We start from the raw sequence: 23,759 nt of genomic DNA on the forward strand, positions 1-23,759 counted from the left end.
TGCAGCTCTTCGGCCTACAAAGTATTACGAGGATCAAACATGTGGCCAAAACTACATTTTTGGGAGTTGCTTACAAAAACAAATGCAATATCAGTACACGTTTCTCACAGTAGTAATGTCCGTCTGGTTAAGTTACATTTCTAGAGGGAAAGGAAACGTGCACACAAATAGAGAAGTCAGCATCTTTTCACCGCGGAGTTTTTCGTCTTCTAATGCAAAGACCATCTTTGATGTTTCCTGTTGTCTGATTGGCTGGATGCCGGCAGGATAATCAAAAAGGTCAATGAAAGACCAAAAGTGATGTTGACACGATTACAAGCAGAAAACCACTACGTACGTGTGTGTGTGTGTGTGTGTGTGTTTAGATGGAGGAAGAGCACACGTTGAGCGCCCAGATTAAGATTACGATCCGCCCTGTGCACAAAACGCAGACGCACACTTTAAAACCCACAAAGCTGTTCCTCTTTTACGGACTAAAGCCTTAATGTTCCTTCATCAACTTCAGTCAGTGATCTCCTCCATCCATAAAACATGTTTTTTTTTCTTCTTTTTTTCGACAAGCTCCAGAGAAGTGCAAGGAGAGTCGGTGCATTCAGCAAAAGCGCGTCGTGGACCGCTGGAATGCGATGGCGAGCGCCTCTTTTATGGGGACGATTTCATCCTGTGCGATGGACCGATGCATAAATCGCTCCACCGGCTCACTTGCTATAATCACCTGATGATTACATGGCTCATTGACTAGATCCCTGAAACATGTTCTGCTTCGATTGGCAGCGTATCGGGAAAAAAAATCCAATGTATTCTCACACCAATGAGTCACATGACACAGCTTCGGTCAGTTAGGCTTCAAACTACAACTCTCTTCAAACACCCCATTAGCGACGTGTTATATATATATATATATATATATATATATATATATATATATATATATGCTCCTTACGTGCATATAGTGTCTTTTCAAAATAAAAATCCGTCTTTCAGGAAGTTAGGTTTAATTTAGGGATGAGGAGGACGAGTAGTAAAAGGAGAGCACGCTTTTGATAACGGTTTAGGGACTTTTTTAAAAAAAAATGTTCGTCTTATGTGACTTCAGGGTTCTGGACTGTTTGTTGGAAATAAGATTAATCGATCCTGAAATTGATCGTTAGCCACAAGCTCCCAGAAACCAAGGAGACGCCTTCAAATAGCTTGTGTTGCACAATAGTTAAAAACCTTAAACTATTGAATTAATCATATAAAACAGAAAAAAAATGCAAGGGAATCTTCGTTTTCAAGCAATTCGGGGTTACGGGTCTCGCTCAAGGACACATCGACCAGGGGCTAGCACAGCCGATCCTCCGGAGTGAAAGACGGACCTGCTAACCATTGACCCACATTCGCAAATCAGGTTCATCTGGTTTGTTGTCAGTTGAATCAATTTGTCGTTTGTGATGTCGGCGACTTCGTTGAACTCCTCTCTCTCTCTCCCTCTCTCCCTCTCTCTCTCTCTCTCTCTCTCTCTCTCTCTCTCTCTCTCTCTCTCTCTCTCTCTCTCTCTCCCCCTCTCTCTCCCCCTCTCTCCCTCTCCCTCTCCCTCTCCCTCTCTCTCTCCCTCTCCCTCTCTCTCTCCCTCTCTCCCTCTCTCCCTCTCCCTCTCTCCCTCTCTCTCTCTCTCCCTCTCTCTCTCTCTCTCCCTCTCTCTCCCTCTCTCTCTCTCCCTCTCTCTCTCTCCCTCTCTCTCCCTCCCCCACACACAGTAAGACAACTTCCCCATTGTCTCTCAAACAGATGCCAATGTGCACAAGCAGGTTTTAAATTGTCACCAATGCAACGAATATCAAAAACAGTATTTATTTTTTTTAGTTTTTCTGTCCCTATTTTTATATTTGTTAAAAAGTAAACGCCGAGCGCTGAATGTAAGAAACTGGAACCGGAGAAAAAGTATGGGATGGGGAGGAAGAGTACAAACAGGAGAGCAGGGTGACGACATCACGGTCGATCTATGAGCGCCTCCCACTGACACACCCACCACTCGCAGCATTTTACCTGTCAACTGGATGAGGGCGGGGCCTGTCTGGGCACAGCGCCACTTGTGATTGGTTGCCCAGCAAGCCATTGCCTGAAGATGCTTCCACAAATGTTCACGAACAATCCGTGAATTGCTGCGGATTGGGCTTGGCTTGCCGACGGGGAGACAACATATTCCTCCCGCTACCGTCGGCTAATGATAGACTGACGGGGCCGATGTGCTGGAGGGAACCCGGTCCTCTGTGGGCAGGGTGGCAGCAGCCGAGGCTAATCCAGAGATTCCTGAGGGAAGATATTCCAATCCAGCAGACAATCAAAACCTCCCCATTCGGCTGTTGTCCATGCGTCCGGACGGAAAAGCTGGCGCAAACGTTTCCCCCCCCCCCGAGCGGGGACGCGGCTATCCGCGTGGATTCACAGCACGGCGGCGCACTGTGCGGATGCAGAGTCAGCGTGCATTAGGTGAGCCGCTAATCTGCATGTCTTTTAGAAAGGCGGGTTCCTGGAGGTAATCCTGGGAGGTGTAGGAGGCGCAGTCATTATAATGTGCATGCACTGCACTTGTGCACCCTGGGAAGCTGCTTAGCGTCAGGTGGGAGACTTGAGATTGATGGGGAGAACCCTTTCGGTGCAGGAGAGGCGCACGCATTAACATCAAACACACATCACAGCCTTTCCTTCCCTGCTGTCGCACCAGTGGAGCCAGCCAGTGACCAACAGAATTAGAGAATGGGTGTACTGGGCGGCGGACACGCCTGTGTTTGTCTATGCAGGGCAATGTTTCGCAGTGCGCCCCCAGAATACATCATGAAGGTTAAAAGTGCAACGTGCGTGAATAAAGACTAGAGTTGCTCTTATTTTCAGCCCGTTACCTAGAAATCACAGCTTTATTTACTGATTATCTTCCTGTTTTTTTTTAAAAATAATGTCATTATTGAGAGATAATAAGTAGTTTTAACAATTTCAAGATGTTATGAAAAGATATTATAATGTGAGGATTTGTATCATTTTAAACTGGCTAGCGATGGGTTTGGATAATACAAGACATGTGTAGACCGGAACATGGGTATTCGGACATTACTTATCACGAGAAGGTTTATCATTACCTGATCCATGATGTTTTAGTTCAGGGATTCAGAGAAACCAGCATCCATTTCCACGTCCTAACTTCCCAAGAAGAACTAACTCTCCAAAAAGTGAGGTGAAAACGTATTTTCCAGGAAGTTCATCTATCCCATACAACAAGAACGCACCATTAACTAGATCCACCTTTCTTAATCGACGGTCAGTCCCAATATTTCCGGGGGTCACTGGTCCTGAGTGAAGTGGGTGGTGGTGGTGGTCCACATGGCTACACCCCTCAGTGAGAAAGGGCAAAGAATGAGGGAGAAATGCCCGAAATGTCCATCATCCTTCTCAGCATGGAAACCACTACAACACGGTCCGGCTATCGTTTAGGTCACGACTGTAACTGTGTGTGTGTGTGTGTGTGTGTGTGTGTGTGTGTGTGTGTGTGTGTGTCAGAATATGTTAACACTCAGCGCACACCTCTGAGGTTTGAGACCTGTCGGGGGGGGCCTTTCAGGAGGTCATCTGGGCATTAGGCTGGCTCATACAACAAAGCAGTTTACTCAACAACACCACGACAAAACTGCCCTGGAGACATTGTGACAAATACTTGTGGGGGGGGGGGGGGGGGGGGTGTCAGAATGACGGACGGACAGAATGCAACAGCTGCCTGGGACCAGGACAAATGGGACGGCCGGTACGGTCAGTCAGCGGAGGGAGGGGTTGCCGACATACCGAAAAAAAAAAGGAGTCTTGCCCGACTGATTTAAGAGCAGCTACATGCAGGCGTAATCTCATAATGGCTCCGCAGCAGCTGACTTGGACGCGCCGGTTCTAAACCAGCTGTTACGGGTCAGGAGAAACCCACACCGGACACATGTGCGAGCATCCCAGCATAATTGTGGACTTCCCACATTCACAGCGTGCCAGAAATTCCTTGCTGAGGGATGTGTGTGTGTGTGTGTGTGTGTGTGTGTGTGTGTGTGTGTGTGTGTGTGTGTGTTTGGGGGGGTGCGGGCTGAGGGAGTGGACAGGAATTGGGGCGTCCACGACCTGGACTTCCAACTTAAATCCTGATCAGACGCGCTTGGTTATAAAAAATAAATAGATGATGCTAGCCAGTCTGGTGTTGTTTGATTGCACGCTTAAATGTAATTAATTAGATTTTTGCATGGAGATTTTATTCATGTTTTATTTTCCCCGTGGTGCAGCCGTCGTCAGTTCATTTTTCCCTTTATTTTGTTTGCTTAAAAAAAAAAATTAGAATTGCCGCCAGCAGTTTATTAAGCGGTTGCTAGCTAGCTTCATGAAGTGGTTAAAACCGCGACCTCTGTCTGACCTCTTAATGTTCCCACCCGACTGGTTTTAAAATAAGAACCCTGTACAGCGGTCTGAAATATGCATGTTATGGCCACGTAGACTACAGGATATTATGCTAAAAGAAGTATAATAAAGAAACATTTAAGACCAGACTGTTCCATTCCAACTATGTTTAGCTTCTTAGCTCACGTACTTGGATCAGCATAAGGACTAACATAATAATGCCCTCTTGGATAATGAGTTTGTCAATCCCAAAATCAAAAAAGCATTAATCTGCTAACGTTAGCCAACACTCACTATCCCACAAAATAAAACAAAATGCTCCTCTAATGGGGGGTTGGTGTCAGTAATAAGTCAGTAAGCTGGACAGGCTCAATGTTGTGGCTTAAGCATACCGTTTTACCTATTTCCTACTCTTGGAAAGAGAAAATAATAAACCATCTAAACTCTTTAAAATGTTGAGAATGGCTCTTCCTGCCGCCACAGCCTAGTTAAGGTTACTGCGCCATGATTGGGCAATCACAGGAAGGCATTTAGCAAACAGTCAATTACTGCTAAACTGGATGTATTTTTACAAGATCCAAAGAAACGCAAATGTGTCCGACAGTAGATGTTATGCACATTCATTTCCCAGTCATTACAGACACTCGGCAAGGTAAAGCCAAATAAAACTTTGACAGGTGTGTACGTGACTGACGCAGGTGTCACTTTTCCTGTGCCTGAAACGGAGGCTCACATCTTTTACGTCACGAAACCCTCACGCCTTCTTCCCCGTTGCAATTGTTATTTTGTGTTTTATGTTTTTACACACAGGTCGTGTCATCCTGCTGAGCTCGCTTCATTTTAAACTGGCTTGTGTTGCCCTACTGGACATCGCTGAAACACTTTTTTTTTTTTTTTTTTTTTTTTAAAAGGGGCTGATCTGATTGGCTGTGCTGCTAAACAATACACCTACTGTGAGTACAGCTGGCACTGGCTGTACCACCGTTTACACACAAACAAGTTGGTAACTAGGAAGAACGCGTTTATTTTACGGCCTATTGTTACATCTGGGGATTGAGCAATACGTGTCCACAGCTGCCATTTGTGCCAAGTCATTATCAATCTGCGGCATTTACCCATATCCCAAAGTTGAACTTAGACATAAAACATTCAGTGTCACTGGGGCTTGAAAGCCTGCACTGCACTCTGAGACGCTAGCAGCTCGTTAAGGCAGTTTAGAGGTGTCAGCCAGTCACACGTGACTTATGAGTACAATCTTCCTCGACACCACCGGAATCATTCTTCCGGCCAGCCGGCTGGTCCGATCCAAGAGAGACACAGCGTGGACTGGAGGGAGCAATTTATTTTAGAAGAGGTATTTGTGGAGTACAGATTTCCTGTCTGCGTCTATGAAAGCGGGGTATCATTATCTAGAAACACTGCGTGAGCAATTCAACAGCACAGCCTGGGTGTTTGTTTCCAGTCCACTGCACTTAGACACCCCCCCCCCCCCCCATTTTCCTCATTTTGTCCCCAAATCAGAGTTTTGGCCCTTTCCTTTACCTCCGCCTCTTTCTGTTCTCTCCATCCGTCCAGACCTCTAATAGCAGGGTAGGCTAACCGAGCGAGAAACAGGCCAGGGTTACCCCAGCGACACGAACGCAGCAGGGGAGGAGCGGAGAGGGAGGAGGGAACAAAGAAAGAGAGAGTGAGAGAAGAAGAGAGAGAAAGGACGGCTTGTTATTGGAGCCAAGAGTTCAGTTGTTTCGAGTCTTCTAAGGCCACAGGAGGTCATTCTGACGAGACGGAGAAACACTAAGGTTTATATATAAAAATCGGATATTACTATGATAAAAACAGCCACTGTATTATTTTGTGCGTGTTTTCAATACTTTCTCTTACGCACAGTATGTTGGACACTGTTGTGTTGTTTTCAGCTGTTGACTCCTGCCTTTTTTCTGCTTCAGCGATCCCCCAATCTGCACGGATGCGCCATCTGGAGGCGACTACGCAGTGAAATTTCAGCATGTAGAATGAAATTGATTCCTGAAGATTCACACAACAATCAATTCCAGAGCAGTTCTACACTTTCACCGCGGTGGACGGGAAATGCACAACTCCTCCTTGCAAAGCACTCTTCGGCACATCCGTCAAGGTCCAAAAGGCATTAACATTATTGCATAACGGCACTGCTACCCCCCCCCTCTGCAACCCACTTGTCAGCCGCCCAGTCAGACCAGTGGCTGAGGAGGCCAGGCAAACAGATGGACAGATTGAAATTTTCTGAGTAGGACTTTATTCTTTCATCGAACAACAAAAACATGAACGTTGAATAAAAAAGGTGTATTCCCTATGATCACCACCTCCCAACCCAAATTGTTTTTGGGGTGTTTTTCCCTGAATCCTTTCAGGTCTAAATGCTTTCTTCCTGGACCTCATCAACGTCCTCCTCACTGCTACTACTTTTTTCAATATGTTGCGAGCTATAATTTAAATCTCTATCTGTCTGCAATACCGCTCTTGGCCTCTACGCCACTCGGCGCTCTCACACTTGCCAGGCAAAGGGCTGAAACGTTCAGACAACACTGATGACAAAGACGTTCAAAAACAACAGAACGTGTTATGTTTATGTTTCTGGCAGACAATGTTCCCAAGCAGCTGCATTCAGGGTCCAGCTGAGCTCGGCGTGCATAGTCTTGTTCTCAACTACATTTAAGTTCCCTGTTATACGCTTTTGCAAAAAAACTTAGGCACATTTTTTTTTTTTTTTAATTCCCAAAATTCCCGAGCAAACTTTCCGGAAACTTTCCGCCCCTTTGCAACCCTACTGGCGAGTACAAGGAAGCCTAAGAAAACCCCTGACAGTGTTGTGCAGACAAGCCAAACAGTAGCAATGAAGCCAAGTATTGTCTCTCGATGTAATTGCATTCATGTTGTTTTCTGCAGGCGTTAGAGCCGTCTCCATCAGGGCCTCTGGGCACCAGAGCAACCCGCCAACTCACTGACCTCCTTTATATCGAGGGTTTGAGGGTTTTCTAAGCCTGACACTGCAAAGGGTTTTAGGATAATTTCAAGCAACTGAAAGTCAACACATTGCGTGTCTCCTTTTCAGACTAGAAAGCCTAGTCCATAAGATATTAAAACTTCCTTAAAAATTATCTTAAATATGAAAGGGGGGCCGTGTCTCCTCAAAATGTCACATCAGCAGGCAAGCGGCATTGAGTTGCAGATATAAGCGGGAACAAACCATCATAACTTCCTTATTTTATTTCATACGGGAAACACAACAGGAAGCTCAAGTGTGACTGAGAAGAAAGGTCAATTTAGGATGAGGGATTAATCATTAATGGAGGAGACAGCAGAAGCAACTGAAGGTATCAAATCTATAACCCAATAACGAGACAGAGGGCTGGAAAAGACAGAGCATGAGAGCTGCAGACGTCATCCATCTCAACTCGTCACGGAGAGTCTGCTGGACCGACGTAGTGACAGCAGCGACAGGGGTGCTAGACACGGGTAACCAATCACGGGCTGGGAAACACGGTATGTGATGGCAGTGGGGGAGATGGAGGAGATGGAGAGCGGGAGGGTCGGGGCAAGTCAGGGAGATGTGAGAAATAACCGTCACCTGTCTTTGTCACTGGGAACACTGAAATATTAATCTCTGTCTATGTGTGTGTGTGTGTGTGTAAATATTTGCACGATAATAAATAAAAAGAACTCCTTAACCACCATCACCCCCCCACACACACACACAAGTTAGCAAAAACTGACATGATGAGGATGAAAAAAAAATCAACCACAAAATGTTGAATATTGTGCATGTTTGCTTTACCTGCGATCTGACTCGATACATCTCCTTTTGGCTCTTTAGGGAGGGAGCCATCTGTAGGAACACACACACACACACAGAAAAAAGGATGAAAAATCCACAATGGAGAAGAGGATTAAAAGGACAAACCAAAATCAACAGGCGTGAAATAGCTTTTATTACAATCCTCTACACTTTAAGGATCCATCTGCCAAAAAAAAGGGTATTTTATATCTAACGTACACAACACTAGTCCCACTACTTTGACGCATCGCATTGCATCCAAAGCCAACCTCCTAAAATGGTCATAATGCCATGACAACAGCGAACCAGGAGAAAACATGGCACTGTGCTTTGAGCTAAATGCTAATATGTTATTGTTAAGCAGGCACCGAGGTTCATCAAGTGCTCCATTTGAGTAAAATCCATTGTTTTGGGCAAAAATAACACATGCCTGAAATACGTTGGCAACAACATAGATTTGTGTCAGTGTGACAGTCAAATGCGAACGCTTCTTTCCCCGTTAATAGCTGATGCTGCGAGTTTCGAGTTGAGGGCCATTTAGGGGCATCGGAAAGTTCAGAATTTCTCGTTTTCAGTGATGCTAAGCATGTTATTGTAGCGTTATTTGAACACGTTTACCGGATATTTTGAACACAACTTGCTTGTATATACAGAAGGTTGAATTTGCATGATTTTATTGTTAAAATACTTAGTAATAAAGACACGCTAACATGCGCGTCTTCTAAAAAATAAAACATCTTCAATCATGAATTGTGTAACTAGACCACATAAACAAGCATGGCCGATGGGAATATCATTAGTCTTGCAGACCGAAATTTCTAAATTGCGGTCTGATGATGGTATGAGATAAAAAGTCTGAGGATCGGCAAAAGTTATTATTGTTGACTGAGGGGGACATAAATGCACCAAAATACCAAATTTCATAAGCAATCCCGGCAATGGTTGTTGAAGCATTTCACTCCAAACCACAAACAAACACACACTGTCAAGTTGACATTGCCATCAGTGGCTATAAAAAAAATAAAAAAAAGAAACAAACAACTTTGCATTTAGAAATCCCCAAACGTCATCATCTGCGATTGTGTGCGGTATCGCTAGAGAACGACGCGCGGTGCTGGACATTATATACAAGTCCCTCCGATATGACATGAACACGACAAGGTGGCGGATCCACACTAGCGATAGAGGGACTGAACAATAACGAGAGGGTCCAAGTTAAGTTACCAGTATCTGCCTTGCTAGCTTCTTATGCAAGAGGCCATGACCTCTGCCCTTCATGAAGAGTTTTCCTGCGAGGACCAATATCCCTCGATCTGTTAAACCACATAAATCTATCTATACGATATAGAAGTTATTTCTGTGACAACTGGGCTGTTTTAGCAATATTTTTCTGGTGGCAGTTTCCATTAATGAACATATAGCAGCACAGTACACATACAACTACACACGAGCAAACTTGCTGGCAACGACGCCACAGGGGGCGCGTGTTCATAAGCAGAAGCGCTCGCACACATAAACACGGCATGGGAAGAGAAGCACAAAGATCTCAGAGGAATCTTCTCTCAAGCCGTGGACCTGCGACAACTTGACAGAGAATGAATGGGATGGAGGAGAAAAGAAAGGCAAGAAGAGAAAGACCAAAACACCCACATATTTGCAATGCCAAAGATGTCCACTTAAGCCACAGTGTGCAACAATGTAATGCCAGACTACAGTAGTGGTGGGCCACATCTCGTCACAATCTAAACAAAAAGGAGTTGTAGCCGAGCCAGAAGTTAAACACGCCTGGACAAAAAGGATACAACACACATCGTGTGCATGAAAAGACAGATTGAGACACACACACACACACACACACACAGTAGGTTAAGCCAACCGCCAAAATATCAGCCGTTGATGAGGAAACGATGAAGCAAATAAATGCAACGGTCCCAAACCCCATAAAAACATCCAAACTCCCCAAAGCATGTAAACGCTCTCGGATACAGTAAACTCACCGAGAACCTCAGCTCTGTTGAACACTGGCTGTCCTGTACCCTGATCGGCGCTCCCCTCCGCAGACGGCTCCCTCTTGTCCCGACACACACTGCTTGTGTCCCTGAGCCCACACCAGCACCAGACCACCCTCTCCGTGGGCCTCTGCCTTTCCCGTCTCGGCAGGCACACTCATCGTTTGACTCACTCAAATAGGAAAGACCCCCTTTCATTTAAGACATACCTATTGTCTGGCTCACGCGGATGTAAATGGGGCGTGAGGCACAAAAAGCAATGAGCAATACCCTGTTGTCAAATAGGAGATGGTGCCGGAGGGGTTTAGCCAACATTTAAATGTCAAGGGCCATGGACAACACATATCGATGGGGATTCTTGTTACCTAGCATATATATATATATATATATATAGTACTAGCACGATAAAATCCTCACGATACGTGTCCCCATTTATCACAGGGGTGCTATCGTATCATGCTACGGCCATCTTAATGTGATTTTTGATATAGGCATGTCCACCGTGCGTGATCAATAATGCACTAACGCAGCATTTCCTGTTACTTTTACGAAAGGAGGCGTGACCTCGGAGTGACACTCCTGGAGCTGAAAGTCAGACTTTCACTTCCGCATGACAACTAAAACGCGAGTGCGCCGACAGTTTCTGTCAGAAAGAGCCGCAAGTTTCACAGCAACAGCGTTGACGTCGCCACGTTATGTTGAGTTGTAGTGGATTTTATATACACTTCCACATGTAGATAAGAGAGGTTATGTTTTAAATTAATACATAAAGAAAGTTATAATTAATTTGAGGAATATTCTGAGGAATGTATTATGAAGCATAAGAGAGGATCACTGTTTTATTATTCTGTTTGTTGATGACAAATGTAATGATTCATTGTATGATGCATGGGAATGAATGGATGTTTTATTGTTTAGACAGTAGTTAAAGGGATGCCGATTGAAACCTGAGATGTTGCTTTTATTCTGAAGGCAGGATAATAGGGTTTTATTCTGAAGAGGAACTTCCTGTCCTGTGTGAGCTTTGGCCCCGCTAGTTTATCGATTTGAGGCATTCTTTGAAGTGGCCAATGGAACTAACCCTCAGGTGTGAACCTCATGTCTTATTCGCTGGTCAGTAGCATGCTGTGTCTCTGAAAGGTATTTGCATGAATACCTCCACTAACCAATGGGAGCTTAGCTCAGCGAATGGACTGCGAATAAAACTAATTGTGAGACGTGAATTTGGTCTCTTACGTGGTGACGCCAGACAGAAACTGCTGGCTACGTCAGGAGACTGTGGAAGCGAAGCCATGTGAGCGCGTCCGGGCCTGGACCATGTATGTATACAGATGACTCTTGTTTGTTATGATTAAATAATGATTATTATATATCTCTGGCTTCGGAGCTTCTTTTTCCAAGCACCAGGTAGCTTGAGATTCTCTGAACTTTTACAGTTAGATGATTGACACACGGGCAGATCAATTTCTTTCAGATATTTGTCCGGACTCGGGACACCCGGCTTCTGCACTTCCCAAACATAACCTCTCAAACCAAGTGATCGGTACGTCGCTCTCTGCAGAAGCCGGATTTTCTGCAGCTTGTTGGTCAGCAGGGCTCTGCCAAGTATGCGATTTCTTTCTCTTTTATCAAAGAGGTCCAGGCAGAATGAGCATCTGAAATGGACTCATAACGGTCTCTAACGTTAATAAAGAACTGGACCAATGTGGCATCGATCTCGTTCACATTGTAACAATGTGTAAAACCGGTGGGGTTCGCTTTCAACCACATCTAAGAGCCGTGACATACTTGGATTTAACCAAATGTTTGTGTAGACAAGCAACAGTGGCGGTATGGTTCACATATTTGCATCGCGATGCACCAACCTGATATGCATGTGTCCTGACATTCAGGCAAAATGTAGCAGATCCGGTATCCACCAGATGTGACCAAATCCACAATAAATACAGTTTGTTCTGTCAGTCAGACATTATTCATTTTAACCTTGAACACCAGCGTCCCGCTTGGTTCGACGGTCACAGCGCTTGCACGTGTAACCCTGAAGGGATTCATTAGTGAACTGGCGAGCTAGTGCTTCTTCGTAAATACATCACTACCCGTGCACCCAGGTATTTTTTACCAGCAAATGAATAGCTGGCTGAATACCAGCCATGTCTACAATAGATAATAAATTATAATCGTTTATTTCGTTACATCAGTACTCATGTTTCCATTCAACCATGTTGTTATCGGCTCTCACCTGGGATCCCAGGCGCAAGAGGGGTCCCTATTGGATTCTGTAGCAATTATAAAAGAAGCACAGCTCCGCCCTCCAGGTCAGGACTGAAGGACGCTGCTTTTAAAACCTCTCTCAAGAACCTCAGCGGTGCACAGAGCTTTGCTTTAAAAAGACACAAAAGGCCACCGACTGCGATGTTTACAGTGGATCAATCTTCTCTCGGTTACCGGCCCTCAGCGGGAGAGAACCGGGGTGAAAAGCAGTCGGAGGAAGAGAGCGACAGAGAAATTGAGCGTGATGGGGAGGGCAACAGTGAGATAGCAGTTTTGAATGCACTGGAGACACAAAGAAAAAAAAAAAAAAGGAGTACAATAGTCTTTCAGGACTTGTCCTAGTTTCTCTCTCTCTCGCTGTCGCTTTCTACTCTCAAAATAGGAGCCCAGAGCAGTCTTGCAAATCTTTCACACTGATCCTAATCAATTGCAAGCCGATTCAATTCTTTTACTGACCTCTTTGATTAGCCAGCAGAAACTGAACACTTGTCCTCTCTTCATTATCTTTACAAGGTCTCTCACTTTCTCTCTCTCTCTCTCTCTCTCTCTCTCTCTCTCCACCTGCTCTGAATAGACTTCCTTATTTCCCTGGGAGGACAATAAAATCATTCACTCACTCCAGGGCTCATTGTTTATGCTCATCGAAGAAGAATGCGTCAAGAAAATGGTTATCTGCGCACGTGATTTCACGGCCACCTGCAACCTGCGCAGCCCCGCCTCCACAGCAACCTACCTCCTGTGTCCTCCTCCTCCTCCTCCTCCTCCTCCTCCTCCTCCTCCTCATTTTCCTCTTTGCCCCCTCGACTTTGTTCCCTCTCTCGTTCCAGCTTGTTTCAAGGAGAGGGCGGCAAAAAGAAAATTTCCCCGAGCTTGCACCAATTAGTTATCACGCCGGAGAAATTAACGAACGAGAGCACGACATACGAAGGAAAGTGGGCCATGCTCCTTTTTATAAATACACAGAGGCGAGAGGTGTGCTTGCATGTACTGTGCGTGTGTGCGTGTGCGTGTGTGCGCGTGTGTTTCAGTGAGCCAAAAACTCTCATTTACAGATCCGACACCCTGATGCTTCATTTTCCTGGTTAATTGAAGAACTACATTTGGAATGATTGTAATCTACTTTTCAATAACTCGTGTGCAACGTCACAAAATAGAACTAGCCAAAGCCACTCAACACTGTCACCTCTCATTACCTACTTTCACTGTAAATTCCTGCCTTGAGTTGCAAGTATTCTTGAGGTCAAACAAGATGCAGCATGTGATCTTTCAACTCAACGGCCCACAGCAAGACCGCGGAAACAGATCGTCCCTATTAGCTCTTATCAGCTGACCTTTGGCCTTATCGTGTCCGTATCAGTGGTGAAGCCTCACTGATAGCACAGGCCTTTGCCGAGCTGGTTTACATAGGCTCGCTGAGCCCCCTTTTCCCCACTGGAAAAGAAAACATCCAACGCTCACTGACATCTGGCTCGTCTTCAGTGAGACCGGTTTACGATCATTATTCATTCGCGCGACAAACGACTCCACAGTAGTTGCCGGTTTTGATCGGCTCCAGCTTTCGATCTGCAGCCCGTAGCAACGCTATGTGACGCGAATAAATGACAAATAAAATCTGCAGGGACTTGGACCCCATTGAAATTTATGGATGTACAAAAAACAAAAACATTTTCCTACTGTTCAATCTATCCCAAACTGTTGTTTGAGAGTTTGAAAGAGGGACTGAATAAGTAACAGATCTAAAAAATAAAAAATATATATATATATACGTGTGCGTGCGTGACAAGATACACAGCAATCCCACCTTCCTCTCTCGCTCTCTCAACGCCTAAACACACACACACACACCAGGGAATAAACACCAAATCAGATTAGGCCAGCATGCGTAATCCAATGAACTCTCACTTGTAACCTGCCCCGATGTCGTTAAGAGCCGCCGACATCACACCATCACTCACACAGTGCCGGGGACGTGTGCTGCTGCCAAACATCTGCATTCCCGTTTAAATTGGCAGATTGCTTGTTAAAAGCGCGTTTGCCCCTTCTGAGGATCTGCAATCTGATCCCCTAGATTATGAATAATAACGTACTGACTTTCTGGTATCCATACTAAAATTTAGATCTTTAGAAATCTCACTCAATCTATTTGCATTAGCTTCACTGCGGCATAACTAGACAGTATCCATGGCTCTTCTCACACTCCTATGTCATCGGTAACCATCTACAAAGAGAGAGAGAGAACTTGTTTACAAGCATCCGACTAACAGGGAAGTGAATTCCCTCTGAAATGGCCTTCTGGTGAAGGGTTGTGTTACTGTGGTGCGCCTTAAGAGTTCACGGTGACATCATACGTGCTTTTACAAACAACTCTGGCGCTGCCGTTTGTTTTACTTTACATGGCGTTTGACGGATTCGCTCACCGTGATCCGGTTGAATAATTGCAGTGTTTAGTCTGCCCGGACGTCTGCGGGGATGGGGTTTTTCCGACCATTTCTCCCCGTGGACCCCAATCCGTGGGGCTCTTTTGACCGGTTACCAAGGCAATCCCCAAATTTCTATAAAATTATGTCTCCCCTTGAAATCGATAACTGTAGATATTCCTAGGTCGAGGTGGGTTTATCACATTTTAAAGACCCCATTTAAGCTCTATCTGATTGGTTCAAACCATAAACCCAGTGTGGCTCACTGCCCATCTGCCACGATGAGAAACGTACCTCTTGGCTCACCTCACGACATTAATTCAACAGCACATAAAAAAAAAAATATATATATATATATATATATATATATATATATATATATATATATATATATATCATAAAGCTATGCGAGCAAGCCCAAACGTTGCACACAGGAATACACACGCCGTCATGCCAAAGTAAACCTGACCCAGATGACCGGTCCTTACAAGCCTGTGAAATGATACACAGATCAGCAACAAAAAGGCGTTATGTATTGTGCCAGCTCGCCGTCGGGTTTACCACAGAAGTTGCCTCACCAAAATACTTTCCACAGAAAGTCAACCGAACACGGATGACCATTTAAAAGTGATAAAATCAACAACAAAAATCCAGGATCACGGGTAACGTTAAATCCACAGATAACTAGTTAAACTTTATGTTTTGGTGCTCTCGCATCGTTTAGTTTTGTTACTGCAGCGGTCAGCTGTTTCAAGTGAAAACCCTCTCTTGACCCGCTGTACACTTCCTGCTCAGCACCAAGAGACACCGTGAGCGAGTAAGCTGGGGAACACAGTGGAGTATTAGCAGCTAAAGAGCTAGCTCAGGGGTCAACAGGGGCCAAAAGCACAGCCAAAAAGGAGAGTGAATAGGACTTCAGATATACTTATGATGATACTTATCTGTTGGGTGTGTAAAACAGTCAATTATTAAAATAGGTGCAGCTCAAGCAGCCGCTTCATTTCACTTTCCCCGGTCTGAGATCAGCTCTTAACACGTCTGTGCTGCAGCCGCGTTGTTCTGAAAGCAGGACAGGTTCCAAAAATTACGCTAAGCTTTACGAATGGGCAGTTTCTGTCGTTTTGAATTAAGCACGTCACCACGGGCTTCGTGCACTAATCCCGGTCTGCCATGCCATTCTTCCCATTGAACCGAGAGACTGGGAACTCCGCTTTTGAATGCTAATGATTAACAACGACTTTGATCACACTGCCATGGCCTTCAGCAGATAATAATTCAAACAAGAAGAAACAAAAATCACAATCCTCCCACTCACACTGACCTCAGAGCAGTTTGGTTTTGGAGGGGAGAGGGGGGGGGGCTAGCTGTAATCTGCCTTTACAATTTTATGTACCTGCACCTGTTATTACGGATGAGTACGATTATGTGTTTACACAACCACTCAGGGGAAAAGGAGAGCAGTTTGAATTATTTACTCTTCACCAACCAGCTGATGCTTTCTGCATATTTCTGCCAAAAAAAATATGAGTGTGACAGAAAGATGTTGTTGTGGACATGCTGGTTCGGGCCACTTATTGCTCATATTGTTACCATGTGGCTGTGCTTCATTTTGAGGGATGAATGCCTTTCTAACTAAAAACATCCCAATTTGAATGCCACAATAAAGGGAGCCGTTCAAGTAGAGGGTTTTTCATCCTCGCGTTTTATCTTAATCTCCGGCTCTTTTCGGAAAAGCTTCTTTTTTTTTCTACCCAGCCATCCATTTGCTCTTGATTGAAGCTGCCTGGCCAAATAAAAGGCTACAATCTCATTTATTACGTCCACTCCTCAGTACAGTTGCTTAGAGGTGTGCGAGCCTGATATTTCTGCAGCTGAACATGTGTGTTCCGAGTAGAAATGGCACTCGCTGTGGGTTCGAATGCAGTACGCTGTGACCTTAACGACGCAAAAGACGAGATGGGGGCGACAGTGGGAACGGCAAATCGGAGTAAGCGCTTGTGCGAGTGCGAGTAAATGTGAAAAGCATTTCAGACAGAACAGCGGCTGCCCATCACGCAGCTACTCGTACGGTGAACCACATGATGCCCGAGTGTCGAAAAGATTTACCCCCCCCCCCCCCCCCCGATTACTAAACCCGAACTTCTCCAAATGTGTCTTTTTTAGATGCTTTTAGATGCAGTGATTTCTGTGCTTTGAAACCTTTTTGCAGCTAAAGTCCGCTTGTTTGTTACCTAGAAATGATAATTCAACTAATGGCGGAAACTGTATTTAATGTGTTTTTTTCCTGCGACAAGACCGATACGCCTGAGATTACTATCTGCACCAATACCAATTTGGCGTAATGGATGACTTAATTTGTTGACAATGTTGCCAATCACTAACTGCTTTATGGCTCTGTTTTGTATTGCAATACATAATGGTATTTAGTAACATACAGTGGTATTTAGTAGCCATGTTTGGATTTAATATCATAACATTGTCTGTACAGGACAGTTAACATTTGTGGGGTTTAAGAGATTAAGTGTGGTGGTTTGAAAGGCCACTCCAATGTTCAGCTAGCGAAAGCGGTTATCATCTGTGAATCTGAAGAGTCAAATAAAAAGATATGACCTGATGGGACCGTGGGAAATGTAGGATCCAGTGTTTTGGGGGCGTGGCTCATACTAAGGGCTAAAAGTCCGGATATGGAACCGACGGTTCTGCACAACCCGTTTTTTTATCTGTTCGCAAGAAAGGCGTGAAACCAAGTGATAACACACCGACCCTTCAAAATAGTACGTTTGCATTGATTTCTAGATGCACCAATTCTGTATTTACTTCCATCCCATGAACACGGGATGATGAAAGAAATCTACTTTGAATAGCATTAGGCTTTAGCCTCTGCTCTGTGTCTGACTTGGCAGCTTTAAGCCTGGAGGAAACCTTAAATGGGTGAGCTCAATCAGTCTCCATCTCCTGGATCAATATCCATTAGTCTCCGTGTGTGTGTGTGTGTGTGTGTGTGTGTGTGTGTGTGTGTGTGTGTGTGTCTCTCATCCTGGGTGAATGGGCCTGAGTCATAAATGTGAGCTCTGGATCACATTTCTCTCTCCCTCCTGCTTGTCCGTTTCACTAGTCCTTCTTGCACAAACACACGTACACACCGATGCTCATTCAAACATACAGACCAACCTTGTGAACGGCGTATTGCAGCCTCTAAACGTCCATTCATAAAGGCCTGGCAGTGGGGGGGTTTTTTCCCCCCTGCCGTGAGTAATACCCTACAGTACCAACAAGTAATAACTGTATGAAATCAACACTAAATCAGCCTCTTAGTCACCAGTGTAGCCAAAGATATGTTTAGTGTGGAACAACCTGATGATTGACAACACGCCACAACAAAACTTCCCGTCTCAGAGCTCTGAGGCCTTGGTATTAATTCCAGTCTGGAAGACAGGGGAGAGAGAGATAGACAGGGGGAAGCTCTTTTTTTTTTATTAGATGTCATTTTGCATTAGGACAGTGAGGCCCAACACGATGCAACGTGAGTGAAACAGGGAGGAAAACATGAACCAGACATTGGCGTCTGAACACTGTTTTACAGCAGGCAGTCAGACAGAGAGTAGGGAAGAAAGCAAAGAGGGAGGACACGGGAAAGAGACAAAGGGACCAAATGCCTAAGGATGGAAAAAAAGAGATGAGAATGAGCTAAGGATGGGGATGGTGGTGTGTGTGTGTGTGGGGGGGCATTGCCTGTGGCGAGACACTCAAACCTGTGCATGTCAAAATAAGATTCCCAGATCTATAAGGAGGAAGTTCCCGAGCAAAACAAAGAGGTGGGGAGCTCCGACATGATACTCAAGCCCTCCAACCAGCTTGTGGCACAGAGCCATTGGGAGACCATCTCAGGCCCATAGTGGTTTCACGGCTGAGACGACCGATTCTGAGAGCATCCGCAAGAACGCTCCACTTAGAAGGGTTTTTGAGCTAATAGCCATACACATGTAGTCAGTGCCAGCTTACTTGGATTGTGTAAACATTTTTTTTAACCCCCCCCCCCCAAAAAAAAGACATAGTGCTCAGAAATAAAATAAAATAAATTAGATGGGCATGACAAAAATCACATCACCGTTGGCCAAATCAGATCTTGCGTTTATAGTAAATATCTGTCCAGTTATCATCATCTCAGGAGGTCTTGTCAATCGCTGTCCTAATGCACTCAGTGACATAAGCACACGAATGGTGTCGGGCTCTCAGGAGAGTCTCACAACGCTGAAGCAATATCTTACTGAAAAAAATAAGTTATGTTTAAAAGGAAGTAACGCATACCTCATGATCTGTGTTAAGTGTTCGCTTCGGAGGTTTGATCAACAAAGTGAGGCGTTGGTGAGAAACAAAAACAACATATATGCCCTGAAAGGATCTCCATATAAGATGATAAGTATAGCAGCTTATGTGGTCATTGGTGAATAATTGCAGTTGAGTGCCAGTGAGCCATGTTTTGCTTAAAAGTACAACAAAATGTGGATCCCAGACAGGTACACTAGGTTAGGTGACTGTCATGTTTCAGTTAGGTAAAGGCTCGTTGTGCTTAGAGCGAGTGTTTGAATGTCGGCAGGACCGCCATCTCGGCCCATTGCTGTGGCGATCAAGAGGATGCTTCACATGCAAATCGTCCAGACGCTGGTCGGGCGATCGTTGTTAAAATATTCATGTCATTTTTATGCCGGCGGACGATAGTAGCATGAAATGTTCATTCATCATCCTTCCGAGTGTGCTTTTGTTTAAAAAAAAAGGTGACACAACTTCATCTTTTATGAATTCAGCAGCAGCCCCACAACTGCTGAAGAAATCCAAGTGCAACGAAAACTAATTATTTGAGCCACTGCTTCCCTCAAAGTAACAAATAAGATTAATGTATGATTTTAGTGCACTAAATTTAGTGTAAATAAAGAGCTGCAATCCAAGACTGCAGCAGATGGCCTTGTGGTAATAAGGCGGCATATCTAAACATTTTTAATTATGCAAGAAACTAGCAACAGATTTGATTTACAATGGCTGCAGCTGTGCACCAACAACAAAACATACAAAGTGTGGTTGCAAGTGAGTTACAGGATGCCTCTCTCTCTCTCTCTCTCTCTCTCTCTCTCTCTCTCCCTAAAAAGGAAGCCAATCCGATCAGCTCAATATGGATACTGAACTTCCCTCCGAGGCTTATTATCTTGCTAAACACAAAACCACAGGAGCCAGAGGCTGGAGGTCAATACTCTTCTTTCTCCTCCTTGTTTACGCCCCTCCGACTGCACTTCAAAATATCACTTCGGCCACAAAAGGCCCTCCACGTGACAACAGAAAAGACAGTGATTTGCCAAATGAATTACTATCCGTCTTTCATTTTCTCATGTGTGCCACAGTTTCCTATTTGAGTATTTCACCGGTCGAGATTAACCACCACGACACAAGCAGCTATCGATTCATGGATACACTTTTTTTCTTTAAATACATATGAAAAGTAAAAGCTAGTGCTACCGAAAGAGAGTTGAGTTAGATGATGACACTGGCAGAAATGACATCACACGCTTGATCTAATGTACTACTTGCCATCACTGAACATAGCGAGAGGGTTATGTGGCATATTCAAGTGCAGCCTACAAGCCCATGAGCAGGGCATTCGCCCACGGATCCCCATTACATTCAGTTGAATCCCAGGAAACTTAAATTAGAATATATGCTGTCAATCGTTTGCACAGGAGGTATCAATTTATATACTGAATACTGGGGGGAAACAAAATATAAAATATGGAGATCCGTACAACATGGTTTCACTGATGCAAAGAGGTGAAATAAAACTTAGCCATACATTTCTAGGACCACTCTAATCTCTACTAGGACCCCCTTGGAAGTCACATTTTATGAGCCATTGTTGCAGCCCATGAAATCACTGGAGGCCCGTGTTAGGAACTCAAGTCACAGTCCTCACTGATTAATTAGCCTACTTGGCTAATGTCAGCAATCTGTGCATGCAAGTGGGCGACACACGTACAAAAAGCAACATGTCATGTGTCGGTCGGTGTCAATCCCAGTCTGCGGTGTCATCACAACCAACATCTGCGTTTATTGATTTAAAAAAGAAAGAAAAAAGGCTGCCTTTTTGTTTGGCCTTGATAGCTATGCTGCACAGCTAGCTCCCCCCCTGCACACTGCAACACCCAGGCTATATGTGCCACGCCATGTATTGTTTACATAGCTTCCACAGTCGTGCGAGGTTGTTGTTGTTGTTTTTTGACAGCGGAGGAAAAAACAATAACAACAAGAAGAAAAAAACAACGAGTTAACGGAGTGGTGGATTCAAAAGACACTCGTCTGTGTTGGTACTTCACGCCCGACAATGAGCCGTTTAGACGGACGCGAGCTTTGTCAACTCACTGGCAAGCTAGCGAGCATTTGTTAGCTAGCCCCCGCAGACAGGATCCAACAGACCGGATTCAGGACCCACGAGCTCACGTTGGAAGTTGTTCTTAACACGCCGGCCCTTTATCTCCTCGTTTTAATGCACAGCCCACGCTCTCCTCCCTGGATTTAGACTGAAGTTGAATCAGCTATACAATCTGTAAGCGTCTATGTTCCCATGTTGTCCTCGTATCCACACGGGTGGACGTTACTGGGTCAAACTTAACTATCTTCCTGACAGTCAGGAGTTGTGTTATGGTTGTTTTGATAGCACGGTAGAAAAGGAAGGGGGGGGGGGTTGGACATAGAATACTGTGCGTGTGGTAAAGAATAAAGAAAAGTACGCGGAAATCTCGTGTGACAAGAAGCAACGAGGTGTCCGAGGATGGAACTCGGGTTGTTAGCGATCCGGCTAACGTCGCCTGGCTGATAAGTGTAGTTGGGAGGATTTGTATGCTGTAAAACTACTTTTTAAAAATAGATTTCCAAAGACCGTGTTGGTCTTTGTCATTTGTTTATTTGTTGTACACGTTGTTTACAACATCAGCTGTGAAATTCAGGATAGCGTCCCTATCCGTCACTGTAAGCGCCCCCCAAAACAGTGCACACAGCCGGGGAACAATGTCGCTCGCGTTGCGGGACCAAAGTGAGCAGCTAGTCCGACCTCCCCTGCTCCGCGTCGGGCTTACCGGTTTTGAAGAGCGCCGCTATGTCGCCGGCGTCCTTCGTCGTCTCGTCCGCTCCTTCCCCGGAGCTCATGGCTGCCGACGACCCCGAACCCGGAGCTCAGTTACTCCCAAGTAGAGCGACCCCCTACCCCCCCACCCCCACCCCCCCCAGAAAATAAAAATCGACAAAAAGATGGCCCGAAATCACTCTCGTCCCGACAAAAAGCGTCGTTAAAGACACGCGGGCGGTTGCGGCGACTCGCAGACGCTAGCGGTGCCATCTGCGGACCTCCATCTTTGGGGGGTGGGGGGGGGGGGAGCGTAATTGGAAACGATCAGCCAGGAGGGGGGCACCGGGTTCCTCCTCTGGAGTGCTGCCGAGGGGAGAGGAGCAGCAGCGCGGAGGGAGACGGCAGCGGGAGGGGCCGGGTCGCTGCTCGGTGAATCTCCGTAAGCTTTCGGAAACGAGCAGACGGCGGGTCGTCAAGGAACGACGGCGGTCGCCATGTGTGTGTGTGTGTGTGAGAGTGTGTGCGCGCGCGCGTGTCTAACGTCGGTCATGAAAAAAAATATTATAATAATAATAATGAAGAAGGAGGCATGTCCAGGATGTCAGTTGTGATAATGATATGAATGACCGTCGATGTGTAACTTGAGCTGGGGGGGGAAACAAGTTTTTTTGATTTTGATTTCAAAGGCTGTGATTCATGCAGCTTGCTGTTGAATGTTTATGTGAATTCTCTATAAAAAAACTTGTTGTTTGGGTGACTGTTATTGTTACTCATACTTCGAGGGAGGAGTGCAGTCGCTGGTTAAGCCTCCCGGATACAATCCAAACAGAAAAGGTCAGCTGTTTCTGTCATGGCACTCTTTTCTCTATCCTTTGTGGTCTGAGCTGTATCGCTGCTGCCCTCTGCTGGTTCGTGCTGGAACTGATGCTTCACGGTCTCTTCCCAGGGACGATATAAAAATAAGAAACGTGGTGTTCGTATCATATAAATACTTCATAATTTAAGTTTATAGTGCCGCGATCCGGCCTTCTACACAATCAGTGGAATAAAGTATTGAAATAAAGCAGTACATGAAAAATCTAATGATAAATACACACATATTAGGTAATATAACAAAACATAAAATTGTATTTAACCGTGCTTCTTTTTAAAATAATAAAACGAACAAGATGTCGTCTTGTTGATTAGATTAGATTAGATTATATATATACTTTATTCATCCCCAGGGGGAAATGTCTGTGTTGCAGCAGCAAGCATGTTTACAATATATACAATACAATATAATAAAATTGAAATAAAATAGCAGGGCATTTTACATAAACGTAAACATACCGTTTAAAAGAAAAAAGAAAAATCTTGAGTTAAAGTGACTTGTGAGTAATAGTTTAGCCTAATGCGTAATTATTCTATATATGCAAGTTATTACTGAGGGTAATTTGTCTTCTGTTGATCACCTACAATGTGCACCTGCACAAGTCCAGAAAGAAGTAGGAGACAACTGGAGTACTTTTTAGACGTTAGTGTCAAGTCTTATGAGAAGATATACACACCAGAAAGATGGACTTTGTAACTTTAAAGCACGACTATATGTAACGTCATAACTGCCACAGTGGAAACAGGCAGTAGAATATAACAGCGGCACAACCAGAGAAGAGTCGCTGAGCTCAATCTCTCGGTGCCACACAACAATATCTCTCTAAACATTATCAGCAGTAAGCTTAACATGCAGCAGAACCTCT

The 23,759-nt window shown here is 44.8% G+C and overlaps 1 protein-coding gene across 1 annotated transcript in view; it reads right to left on the bottom strand.

The window, feature by feature from the left end:
* The window catches only part of LOC117739284 (triple functional domain protein-like), a 65,780-nt gene extending 43,620 nt beyond the window's left edge, over positions 1 to 22,160 (bottom strand). The window contains 2 exon segments of the mRNA XM_034545607.1: positions 8,216 to 8,266; positions 22,031 to 22,160. Coding sequence (XP_034401498.1) covers positions 8,216 to 8,266; positions 22,031 to 22,100 — 121 coding nt within the window. The 5' untranslated portion in view covers positions 22,101 to 22,160.
* Positions 22,161 to 23,759: the final 1,599 nt, after the last annotated feature.

The sequence above is a fragment of the Cyclopterus lumpus genome, chromosome 11, assembly GCF_009769545.1.
Source record: "Cyclopterus lumpus isolate fCycLum1 chromosome 11, fCycLum1.pri, whole genome shotgun sequence".
Taxonomy (NCBI): domain Eukaryota; kingdom Metazoa; phylum Chordata; class Actinopteri; order Perciformes; family Cyclopteridae; genus Cyclopterus; species Cyclopterus lumpus.